A 13,403-nucleotide genomic window follows, 5' to 3' on the forward strand; every position below is an offset into this window, starting at 1 on the left:
GTTGCGTGCCCCATGGTGTTGAGTGTTTCACAAATGTTAAGTGTTTCACTAGTGTTCTCTCACTAGTGTTGAGTGTTTCACTAGTGTTAAGTGTCTGACTAGTGTTGTCTCACTAGTGTTGAGTGTTTCACAAGTGTTAAGTGTTTCACTAGCGTTGTCTCACTAGTGTTGAGTGTTTCACAAGTGTTAAGTGTTTCACTAGTGTTGTCTCACTAGTGTTGAGTGTTTCACAAGTGTTAAGTGTTTCACTAGTGTTGTCTCACTAGTGTTGAGTGTTTCACAAGTGTTAAGTGTTTCACTAGTGTTGAGTGTTTCACTAGTGTTGCGTGTCTCATGGTGTTGAGTGTTTCATTTGTTACATTAGTTTCACTAGTTACATTAGTTTCACTAGCATTACAAGGTTAATATGAACTAAGAATATCACTAGTGTTATGAGAGTTACCCTGGCAGTGTTATTATTGTTCTGTGTTTCACTTGTGTTTAAAGTTTCACTTGTGTTGTGTGAAGTCTTTGTGTTGTTAGATTTACTTGTGCTAAATTTCACTTGTGTTATGAATTTCAGTAGCCAGGTAATTATCACTGGTGTTGTGAGTTCCACTAGTGATGTGATGGTTACTAGTAATGCGATACTAGTGTGGCAAATTTCACTTGTATGATGAGATGTCACTATTATAGTGAGTGTTATTGTTGTTTCTGTTTCACTGTTGATTTGCGGGTTATTAGTACTCTGTTGCTTTGAGTATAAGTAGTACTCTGAGCGTCATTCTTGCTTTGAGTATCAATAGTTCTATGAGTGTCACTGTTGCTTCAAGTGTCACTAGTACTCTCAGTTTCACTGTTGCCTTAAGTGTCACTAGCACTCTGTCACTGGTGCTTTAAGTATCACTACTGCCCTAAGTGTCACTGTTGCTTTGAGGGTCACTGGTACTCTGAGTGTCACTGTTCCTTTGAGGGTTACTGGTACTCTGAGTGTCACTGTTCCTTTGAGGGTTACTGGTACTCTGAGTGTCACTGTTGCTTTGAGGGTTACTGGTGCTATGAGTGTCACTGTTGCTTTGAGGGTTACTGGTACTCAGAGTATCACTGTTGCTTTGAGGGTCACTGGTACTCTGAGTGACAATGGTACTCTTGGAGTCACTGATCTCTGTGTGTCACTGGTACTCTGAATGTCACTGGAACTCTGAATGTCACTGGTACTCTGAATATCACTGATACTCTCAGTGTCACTAGTACTCTGAGTGTCACTGTTGCTTTGAGTGTCACTGGTACTCTGAGTGTCACTGGAACTCTGAGTGTCACTGGTACTCTGATTGTCACTAGTACTCTGGGTGTCACTGGTACTCTGAGTATCACTGGTACTCTGAGTGTCACTGGTACTCTCAGTGTCGCTAGTACTCAGAATGTCACTAGCACTCTGAGTGTCACTGGTACTCTGAGTGTCACTGGTACTCTGAGTGCCACTGGTACTCTGAGTGTCACTGGTACTCTGAGTGTCACTGGTACTCTGAGTATCACTGGTACTCTGAGTGTCACTGGTACTCTGAGTATCACTGGTACTCCGAGTGTCACTGGTACTCTGAGTGTCACTGGTGCTCTGAGTGTCACTGGTACTCTGAGTGTCACTGGTTCTCCGAGTGTCACTAGTACTCTGAGTGTCACTGGTACTCTGAGTATCACTGGTATTCTGAGAGTCACTAGCACTCTGAGTGTCACTGGTATTCTGACTGTCACTAGCACTCTGAATGTCACTGGTACTCTGAGTGTCACTGGTGCTCTGAGTGTCACTGGTGCTCTGAGTGTCACTAGTACTCAGAGCGTCACTAGCACTCTGAGTGTCACTGGTTCTGTGAGTGTCAATAGCACTCTGAGTGACACTAGTACTCTGAGTGTCAATAGTACTCTCAGTGTCACTGTTGTTTTAAGTGTCACTAGCACTCTGTCACTGGTGCTTTAAGTATCACTACTGTCCTAAGTGTCACTGTTGTTTTGATTGTCACTGGTACTTTGAGTGTCACTGTTGCTTTGAGGGTTACTGGTGCTATGAGTGTCACTGTTGCTTTGAGGGTTACTGGTACTCTGAGTATCACTGTTGCTTTGAGGGTCACTGGTACTCTGAGTGACAATGGTACTCTTGGAGTCACTGGTACTCTGAGTGTCAATGGAACTCTGAATGTCACTGGTACTCTGGGTGTCACTGATACTCTCAGTGTCGCTAGTACTCTGAGTGTCACTGGTACTCTGAGTGTCACTAGTACTCAGAGTGTCACTAGCACTCTGAGTGTCACTGGTATTCTGAGTGTCACTGGTACTCTGAGTGGCACTAGCACTCTGAGTGTCACTGGTACTCTGAGTGTCACTGGTACTCTGAGTGTCACTAGTTCTCTGAGTGTCACTGGTACTCTGAATGTCACTGATACTCTGGGTGTCACTGATTCTCTCAGTGTCACTAGTACTCTGAGTGTTACTGGTACTCTGAGTGGCACTAGCACTCTGAGTATCACTGGTACTCTGAGTGTCACTGGTACTCTGAGTGTCACTGGTACTCTGAGTGTCACTAGTTCTCTGAGTGTCACTGGAACTCTGAGTGTCACTGGAACTCTGAATATCACTGGTACTCTGGGTGTCACTGATACTCTCAGTGTCACTAGTACTCTGAGTGTTACTGGTACTCTGACTGTCACTAGTACTCTGAGTGTCGCTGGTACTCTGAGTGTCGCTGGTACTCTGAGTGTCACTGGTACTCTGAGTGTCACTAGTACTCTGAGTGTCACTGGAACTCTGAGTGTCACTGGTACTCTGAGTGTCACTAGTACTCAGTGTCACTAGCACTCTGAGTGTCACTGGTACTCTGAGTGTCACTGGTACTCTGAGTGTCACTGGTACTCTGAGTGTCACTGGAACTCTGAATGTCACTGGTACTCTGGGTGTCACTGATACTCTCAGTGTCACTAGTACTCTGAGTGTTACTGGTACTCTGACTGTCACTAGTACTCTGAGTGTCACTGGTACTCTGAGTGTCGCTGGTACTCTGAGTGTCACTGGTACTCTGAGTGTCACTAGTACTCTGAGTGTCACTGGAACTCTGAGTGTCACTGGTACTCTGAGTGTCACTAGTACTCAGTGTCACTAGCACTCTGAGTGTCACTGGTACTCTGAGTGTCACTGGTACTCTGAGTGACAATGGTACTCTTGGAGTCACTGGTACTCTGAGTGTCACTGGAACTCTGAATGTCACTGGTACTCTGGGTGTCACTGATACTCTCAGTGTCACTAGTACTCTGAGTGTTACTGGTACTCTGACTGTCACTAGTACTCTGAGTGTCGCTGGTACTCTGAGTGTCGCTGGTACTCTGAGTGTCACTGGTACTCTGAGTGTAACTAGTACTCTGAGTGTCACTGGAACTCTGAGTGTCACTGGTACTCTGAGTGTCACTAGTACTCAGTGTCACTAGCACTCTGAGTGTCACTGGTACTCTGAGTGTCACTGGTACTCTGAGTGTCACTGGTACTCTGAGTGTCACTAGTACTCAGAGTGTCACTAGCACTCTGAGTGTCACTGGTATTCTGAGTGTCACTGGTACTCTGAGTGTCACTGGTACTCTGAGTGGCACCAGCACTCTGAGTATCACTGGTACTCTGAGTGTCACTAGTTCTCTGAGTGTCACTGGTACTCTGAGTGTCACTGGTACTCTGAGTGTCAATGGTTCTCTGAGTGCCACTAGTACTCTGAGTGTCACTGGTACTCTGAGTATCACTGGTGTTCTGAGTGTCATTAGCACTCTGAGTGCCACTGGTATTCTGAGTATCACTAGCACTCTGAGTGCCACTGGTATTCTGAGTGTCACTAGCACTCTGAGTGTCGCTCGTACTCTGAGTGACATTGGTAGTCTGAGTGTCACTGGCACTCTTTCAATGGTACTCTGAGTGACACTAGTACTCAGAGTGTCACTAGCACTCTGAGTGTCACTGGTTGTGTGAGTGTCACTAGCACTCTGAGTGTCACTGGTACGCTGAGTCTCACTGGTACACAGAGTATCACTTGTACTCTGTGTCACTAGTTCTCTGAGTGTCACTGCTACTCTGAGTACCACTGGTACTCTGAGTGTCACTGGTATTCTGAGTGTCACTAGTACTCTTAGTGTCACTGGTACTCTGAGTATCACTGGTACTCTGTCACTAGTTTTCTGAGCGTCACTGGTACTCTGAGTGTCACTAGTGCTCTGAGTGTCACTGGTTTTCTGAGTGTCACTATTACTCTGAGTGTCAGTGGTACTCTAAGTGTCACTGGAATTCTGAGTGTCACTGGTACTTTGAGTGTCACTGGAACTCTGAGAGTCACTAGTTATCTGAGTGTCACTGGAACTCTGAGTGTCACTAGTTCTCTGAGTGTCACTGGTGCTTTGAGTATCACCGGTACTCTGAGTGTCACTGGTACTCTGAGTGTCACTGGTACTCTGAGTGCCACTAATACTCTGAGTGTCACTGGTACTCTGAGTATCACTGGTATTCTGAGTGCCACTAGTACTCTGAGTGCCACTGGTACTCTGAGTGTCGCTAGTAGCCTGAGTCACTGGTACTCTGAGTGTCACTAATATTCTGAGTGTCACTGGTACTCTGAGTGTCACTAATACTCTGAGTGCCACTGGTTCTCTGAGTGTCACTAGTACTCTGAGTGTCACTGGAACTCTGAGTGTCACTGGTACTCTGAGTGTCATTGGTACTCTGAGTGTCACTGGAACTCTGATTGCCACTGGCACTCTGAGTGTCACTGGTAGTCTGAGTGTCACTGGAACTCTGAGTGTCACTGGTACTCTGAGTGTCAATGGAACTCTGAGTGTCACTGGTACTCTGAGTGTCATTGGTATTCTGAGTGTCGCTGAAGCTCTGAGTGTCACTAGTACTCTGAGTGTCACTGGAGCTCTGAGTGTCACTAGTACTCTGAGTGTCACTGGTACTCTGAGTGTCATTGGTATTCTGAGTGTCGCTGAAGCTCTGAGTGTCACTAGTACTCTGAGTGTCACTGGAGCTCTGAGTGTCACTAGTACTCTGAGTGTCACTGGTACTCTGAGTGTCATTGGTATTCTGAGTGTCGCTGAAGCTCTGAGTGTAACTAGTACTCTGAGTGTCACTGGAGCTCTGAGTGTCACTAGTACTCTGAGTGTCACTGGTACTCTGAGTGTCACTGGTACTCTGAGTGTCACTGGTACTCTGAGTGTCACTGGAGCTCTGAGTGTAACTAGTACTCTGAGTGTCACTGGTACTCTGAGTGTCACTAGTACTATGAGTGTCACTGGAGATCTAAGTGTAACTAGTACTCTGAGTGTCACTAGTACTCTGAGCGTCACTGGAGCTCTGAGTGTCACTAGTACTCTGAGTGTCACTGGTACTCTGAGTGTCACTGGTACTCTGAGTGTCACTGGAGCTCTGAGTGTAACTAGTACTCTGAGTGTTACTGGTACTCTGAGTGTCACTAGTACTATGAGTGTCACTGGAGATCTGAGTGTAACTAGTACTCTGAGTGTCACTAGTACTCTGAGCGTCACTGGAGCTCTGAGTGTAACTAGTACTCTGAGTGTCACTGGTACTCTGAGTGTCACTAGTACTATGAGTGTCACTGGAGATCTGAGTGTAACTAGTACTCTGAGTGTCACTAGTACTCTGAGCGTCACTGGAGCTCTGAGTGTAACTAGTACTCTGAGTGTCACTGGTACTCTGAGTGTCACTAGTACTATGAGTGTCACTGGAGATCTGAGTGTAACTAGTACTCTGAGTGTCACTAGTACTCTGAGCGTCACTGGAGCTCTGAGTGTAACTAGTACTCTGAGTGTCACTGGAGCTCTGAGTGTCACTGGTACTCTGAGTGTCACTGGTACTCTGAGTGTCACTGGTACTCTGAGTGTCACTGGTACTCTGAGTGTCACTGGTACTCTGAGCGTCACTGGAGCTCTGAGTGTAACTAGTACTCTGAGTGTCACTAGTACTATGAGTGTCACTGGTACTCTGAGTGTCACTAGTACTCTGAGTGTCACTTGTACTCTGAGCGTCACTGGAGCTCTGAGTGTCACTAGTACTCTGAGTGTCACTAGTACTCTGAGCGTCACTGGAGCTCTGAGTGTCACTAGTACTCTGAGTGTCACTGGTACTCTGAGTGTCACTGGTACTCTGAGTGTCACTAGTACTCTGAGCGTCACTGGAGCTCTGAGTGTAACTAGTACTCTGAGTGTCACTAGTACTCTGAGCGTCACTGGAGCTCTGAGTGTCACTAGTACTCTGAGTGTCACTAGTACTCTGAGCGTCACTGGAGCTCTGAGTGTCACTAGTACTCTGAGTGTCACTGGTACTCTGAGTGTCACTGGTACTCTGAGTGTCACTAGTACTCTGAGCGTCACTGGAGCTCTGAGTGTAACTAGTACTCTGAGTGTCACTAGTACTCTGAGCGTCACTGGAGCTCTGAGTGTCACTAGTACTCTGAGTGTCACTAGTACTCTGAGTGTCACTGGAGCTCTGAGTGTAACTAGTACTCTGAGTGTCACTGGTACTCTGAGTGTCACTAGTACTCTGATTGTAACTAGTACTCTGAGTGTCACTAGTACTCTGAGTGTAACTAGTACTCTGAGTGTCACTGGTACTCTGAGTGTAACTAGTACTCTGAGTGTCACTAGTACTCTGAGTGTAACTAGTACTCTGAGTGTCACTGGTACTCTGAGTGTCACTAGTACTCTGAGTGTAACTAGTACTCTGAGTGTCACTGGTACTCTGAGTGTAACTAGTACTCTGAGTGTCACTGGTACTCTGAGTGTAACTAGTACTCTGAGTGTCACTGGTACTCTGAATCATAAGTTTTTGGGATTTCACTAGAAATATGTTTTTAACTTTGTTGGATAAAAGGGCACAAGTGCATCTAATGTGACAACGTTGCTCTCTCTACAAGAGCTTCGTCAAGCTGTTACAAACAATACTTGGATTTAAACTAGTTTTGTGAGTGTCAGTAGTGTGAGTTTCACTAGTACTGTGAATGTCACTAGTGTAAGTTTCACTAGAACCGTGAATGTCATTAGTGTAAGTTTCACTAGTACTGTGAATGTCACTAGTGTGATTTTCACTAGTGTTGTTTGACTAGTGTTGTGGGTTTCACTAGTGTTGTGAGTTTCACTGGTGTTGTGAGTTTCACTAGTTTTGTCAGCTTCACTAATGTTGTGAGTTTCACTAGTATTGTGAGTTTTACTAATGTGAGTTTCACTAGTGTTGTGAGTTTCACTAGTGTTGTAACTTTCCCTGGTGTTGTGAGTTTCACTGATGTGAGTTTCACTAATGTTGTGAGTTTCACTAGAGTTGTGAGTTTCACTAGTATTGTGAGTTTCACTAGTGTTGTGAGTTTCACTAGTGTTGTGAGTTTTACTAATGTTGTGACTTTCACTAATGTTGTGAGTGTCACTAGTGTTGTGAGTTTCACTAGTGTTGTGAGTTTCACTAGTGTTTTGAGTTTCACTAGTGTTGTGAGTTTCACTAGTGTTGTGAGTTTCACTAATGTTGTGAGTTTCACTGTTGTGAGTTTCACTAGTGTTGTGAGTTTCACTAGTGTTGTGAGTTTCACTAATGTTGTGAGTTTCACTAATGTTGTGAGTTTCACTAGTGTTGTGAGTTTCACTAGTTTTTTGAGTTTCACTAATGTTATGAGTTTCACTAATGCTGTGAGTTTCACTAATGTTGTGAGTTTCACTAATGTTGTGAGTTTCGCTAATGTTGTGAGTTTCACTAATGTTGTGAGTTTCACTAGTGTTGTGAGTTTTGCTAGTGCTGTGAGTTTCACTAATGTTGTGAGTTTCACTAGTGTTGTGAGTTTCACTAGTGTTGTGAGTTTCACTAGTGTTGTGAGTTTCACTAGTGTTGTGAGTTTCACTAGTGTTGTGAGTTTCACTAGTGTTGTGAGTTTCACTAGTGTTGTGAGTTTCACTAGTGTTGTGAGTTTCACTAGTGTTGAGTTTCACTAGTGTTGTGAGTTTCACTAGTGTTGTGAGTTTCACTAATGTTGTGAATTTCACTAATGTTGTGAGTTTCACTAGTGTTGTGAGTTTCACTAGTGTTGTGAGTTTCACTAATGTTGTGAGTTTCACTAATGTTGTGAGTTTCACTAGTGTTGTGAGTTTCACTAGTTTTGTGAGTCTCACTAATGTTGTGAGTTTCACTAATGTTGTGAGTTTCACTAATGTTGTGAGTTTCACTAATGTTGTGAGTTTTGCTAATGTTGTGAGTTTCACTAGTGTTGTGAGTTTCACTAATGTTGTGAGTTTCACTAATGTTGTGAGTTTCACTAATGTTGTGAGTTTCACTAATGTTGTGAGTTTCACTAATGTGAGTTTCACTAATGTTGTGAGTTTCACTAGTGTTGTGAGTTTCACTAGTGTTGAGTTTCACTAGTGTTGAGTTTCACTAGTGTTGAGTTTCACTAGTGTTGTGAGTTTCACTAGTGTTGAGTTTCACTAGTGTTGAGTTTCACTAGTGTTGAGTTTCACTAGTGTTGTGAGTTTCACTAGTGTTGAGTTTCACTAGTGTTGAGTTTCACTAGTGTTGAGTTTCACTAGTGTTGTGAGTTTCACTAGTGTTGAGTTTCACTAGTGTTGAGTTTCACTAGTGTTGAGTTTCACTAGTGTTGAGTTTCACTAGTGTTGTGAGTTTCACTAGTGTTGAGTTTCACTAGTGTTGAGTTTCACTAGTGTTGAGTTTCACTAGTGTTGAGTTTCACTAGTGTTGAGTTTCACTAGTGTTGTGAGTGTCTTGTGCTTAGTCACACCGTCACTCACATAACTTCTGTAGCTACAGTGCTTTGTATGTTGCTGCAATGTTTATTATTTGTTGCTACAGTACTATGTATCAGTTTCTCCAGTGTTCTGTATTTCTAGCTACAGTTCTGTATCTGTTGCTGCTGTACTCTGAATTCTGTTTGTCTCATATTTTCAGGTGAACATCCGGAGGCGATGCAGCACGGAGGTCAGTCTCCCTATGATGTGTCTGTGTGGCTGCTGGCCACCGCCATAATCCTGTTGGCCACCCTGACCTAATGAAACATGAAGGCCACTAGTGCAGCACGAAGGCCACTAGTGCAGCAAGAAGGCCATACTTTCCACAGTGTCTATCTGCTAGCCACTGCCCCTATCCAAGCTGGCCATCCTCAATTAATACAGATTAGCGTCACTTTTCCTACGACTTGGCTGCTGGCCAATACTTCCTCCATTTAGGCCACACTTACTTAGTTAAAAGACCACGGTCTAATCGCTTTCCTGGTGGACAGCTTCTCCTAGTGCAGGACATGGGTCACGTCATTGCCCTGATCCTGGTTGTCCCCTTCACCTAGTATTCCACGAGGGTCACTCGAGCAGTACCAGGTTCGCTCTTCCTACCCCTTACCTCCATAAACAGTAATGCAGGCACCAATAAAAAATTTCGAGGACAGTCTCTCCTACAGTTAGTGTGAACATCAGTGTTTGTGGAAATCATCATTATTACCCAAATCATTTATGGAGATATCCATAACAAGGATCTTCTGTCAGCATAACCAGTGTTTATGAATGTCATTTCCACCACCACAAACGCTGATTGTGTACACCACCACCACCAACAGAATTCTTGCGCACCACGACCACCAGGGTATGACACCAGCAGCAGCATTGACTGTGACACAAGTTCTTGTGAATCTTATCCACTCTCATAAAAACGTAAAAAACTCGACCAGTCGTATTCAGCAGCTGTTAGTGAATACGTAGGCTGTAACTAGCCACCGTTGGTCATGTACGTCATGACCGTTCTACAGTGACGCAGACCGGTTGATAAGACACTAACCGTATTCCAGGAAACAGGATAAGTTTCTTCATGAATTTTGAAATGAAACTATAAAAAAAAACGTTTGCAAGCTAGAAAAATGTTTACATAAGTTTTAAAAATTGGAAATTCATTAATATGCTCGAGTTACAATAAAAAAGTTGAATTTAAGTTAACCTGTCATAAATCATAAGAACATTAGAAACATTAGTGACTATAGGTCTTCTGACCATCGCTCGGCACATCCAACTTATACTCAACTACTCATTTATATATAACTATTCAACATACCATTAAAGACACCCAAATTATTTACTTCAGTGATCAGTCCTGGAAGTTTAGTTTCACTCATTAACATCTCTATTGCGTAATCAGACTTTTCCGATATATACTTCCGAAGTCGGGATGTATCTCACTGGAATCCCTTGTTTTGACTTCCATTTTGGTTAAATAGTAATTGTTTCCTCTTTAATCATGTCCTTCTTTATTCTATGCCTTTCGAGAGACAGTGGATTCAGGGCTTACAATCTGTCTTCCTAAAAAAGAAAATATTCCCTTTACAATGAATGAATTTTGAATGTTCTCCAGTGTATTATGTCTACGTATTGTGCAAATCAAATAAGTGCAGCATAATTTAAATGTTTTGCAAATGATATACAGATTGGTATTAAAACCTACTAACTAGTCCCTCTATGTACATATTTAGACATTGCTGCATTGGATTTAGATTCTTGCTGATCAGAACTCTTTCAGATATATGAACATAAAAGTAAAGAGCACTGCTGAAGGTCTGCTGGCCCATGCTAGGTAGGTTTTACTCGTACTCATCTATTCTCCTTCATGTACCTCTCCAACTTATTATTAAAGTTATCCAAAATACACGATTCACTGCTGATATTTGCCACCTGACTCCACTCATCTACACTACGGTGGTCTAATCTCTGCTTTCCTATATCTGTTCTCGCTCTAAATGTTTTCAATTTAAATTCGTTGCTGCAAGTCCTGACTTGCTTAGATATTTTTAGCAATTTATTTATATCTCCTTCATTTATTCTGGTTTTTATTTATACAAATGTATCATATCACCTCTTTTCGTACGTCCTGTCAGAGTGCAAACTTAGTGCCGTCAGCCTGTTTTCATAGGAAAAATTTTGGATAGAGAGGATTAATTTGACCTCTGTTTGTTTTCCAAATAATTTATTTCAATCTGTTGAAATAAAAGTTTAAAAAAATAACCTTGCGACTTCTATTATTTATATTTCTTGGTATAATTAGCATCTATATATTAGTTAAGTATAATTTCCTTGTTTGTTTTGTTTTCCAGGGATTTAAAATCTTATAATTGTCCAAATTAAGCTGCAGCTGACACCTTTCTGAACACAAGAACAACTTATACCATTTATTTTCATTCTCCTTGGTGTCCTCAGAATTTAGCTAACAGCCTATTTTCGTGTCATCAACAAATTTCTTTTGTTAATTAGACATGTGCAACATCTGGATATCTTCATGTGTAGATGTTTCGCCATCCAGTGGCTTCACCAATACAATACAAGGACATAATGTGAAGAGTGCATAATTTTATACATTATTTAAAGAAGCTGAGGTAATGAGTCCCTCAACCTTGGAGGTGGTGACAGCACCGTAGTCTTCACCAACACTAAGACTGAGGCACTCACTACTTAATATTTTGTATATATTTCTACAGTCTTCACCTTATGTTCTTGTATTGATAAAGCCACTGGATGGTTTTTATCAGTACAAGGACATAATGGCCACTGGAAGATACATAGATGTTACACATGTGTCTACTTCATCGTCTTGTCGGTACAATATAATCTTTATGTACAAATTTCCTTTGTCTTTATTTATATCCTCATCTATGTGAACAACAGTGTGTCCAATACTGGTTCTTGTATAATAATGATTGTAACGAGTCCCTATTCTGAGCTCTCCTCATTTATGCAAATTCTCTATTGCCTGTTGATCCACTAATGTCTTTATCCAGGAATTAATTTCCCTTCCAACACCATGTGCAGCTACTTTCTTAATCACTATTTTTGTGAATCTTCACTAGTCTTTAATAATATCAATACACACATTGTCATAGTCTTTATCATAGTCCATCACATCAGATACCATAGTTGGTAAATTCGTAGGGCAAGAATGCCTTTCTGTGAAGTTGTGATGATATTTAATGCAATTTAAATTGATTGAATTGCATTTGCAATAATGGTTTGCACATTACAGTTTCCATACATGTGAATCATCTCCGTTCTTAGTCATTTACTTAAAGTATGCACTCTGGGTTTTCTAAGTCCCCTTTTTGCACTCATTTACAAACCTTGAAAACAGTTCAGCAGATCCCAGTGACAGTTTTTTTTTTCTTTTACTATAGTACATGTACAAATTTGAGGACCACATCAATAGTGACTCTGATCAATCGTTACTTAATTTAATCTTCTCCTGTATAAATAATTGTAATTTCTGGGATTTTATTTTTCTGGGGAAAATATAAAAACATAAGAAAGAAGGAACACTGCAGCAGGCCTACTGACCCATGCGAGGCAGGTCCAAGTCTCCTACTGGCTTAAGCAAATGCCCCAACCTAGTCAGGGCAGGCCATATTCACTTAATGAAGTAACACGACAACTGACCTAGTAGCACAAGCTAGTCAGGTCCAACTCACACCCACCCACACCCACTCATGTATTTAGCTAACCTATTTTTAAAACTACACAACGTTTTAGCCTCAATAACTGTACTCGGGAGCTTGTTCCACTCATCCACAACTCTATTCCCAAACCAGTGCTTTCCTATATCCCTCCTGAATCTGAATTTTTCCAACTTAAAACCATTGCTACGAGTCCTGTCTAGGATAGATATTTTCAGCACGTTATTTACATCCCCTTTATTTATTCCTGTCTTCCATTTATACACCTCAATCATATCCCCCCTAATTCTACGCCTTTCTAGAGAGTGCAGATTCAGGGCCCTCAGTCTATCCTCACAGGGAAGATTTCAGATACATGGGATCATCTTTGTCATCTTCCTCTGTACGTTTTCCAGAGCATTTATATCCATTCTGTTATACGGTGACCAGAACTGAGTAGCATAGTCTAAATGAGGCCTGACCAAGGATATATAGAGTTGAAGAACAACCCGAGGACTTCTATTATTTATACTTCTAGATATGAAGCCAAGAATTCTGTTAGCTTTATTGCGAACACTAATGCACTGTTGTCTTGGTTTTAGATTACTGCTAACCAGAACTCCTAAATTCTTTTCGCAATCAGTAGTATTAAGATATACATTATTTAGTTTATATGTGACATGGTTATTTACCTGTCCAACATTTAGAACTTTGCATTTGTCAATATTAAACTGCATCTGCCACTTCTCCGACCATTGCATCAGTCTATTCAAATCATCCTGGAGTGCTCTAGTGTCCTCATTAGAATGAATTGGACGGCCTATTTTGGTGTCATCAGCCAATTTGCTTATGTCGCTATTTATTCCCCTCATCTATGTCGTTTATGTAAACTGTGAACAACAACGGGCCCAACACTGACTCCTGAGGAACACCGTTT

The 13,403-nt window shown here is 42.0% G+C and overlaps 1 protein-coding gene across 1 annotated transcript in view; it reads left to right on the forward strand.

Moving 5' to 3' along the window:
• LOC128693666 (zwei Ig domain protein zig-8-like) overlaps positions 1-11,669 on the forward strand; it is a 111,833-nt gene extending 100,164 nt beyond the window's left edge. Inside the window, exon 6 of the mRNA XM_070080572.1 lies at positions 8,959-11,669. Coding sequence (XP_069936673.1) covers positions 8,959-9,059 — 101 coding nt within the window. The 3' untranslated portion in view covers positions 9,060-11,669. The remainder of the gene's footprint in view (positions 1-8,958) is intronic.
• Positions 11,670-13,403: the final 1,734 nt, after the last annotated feature.

The sequence above is a fragment of the Cherax quadricarinatus genome, unplaced genomic scaffold (assembly GCF_038502225.1).
Source record: "Cherax quadricarinatus isolate ZL_2023a unplaced genomic scaffold, ASM3850222v1 Contig614, whole genome shotgun sequence".
Classification (NCBI taxonomy): Eukaryota; Metazoa; Arthropoda; class Malacostraca; order Decapoda; family Parastacidae; genus Cherax; species Cherax quadricarinatus.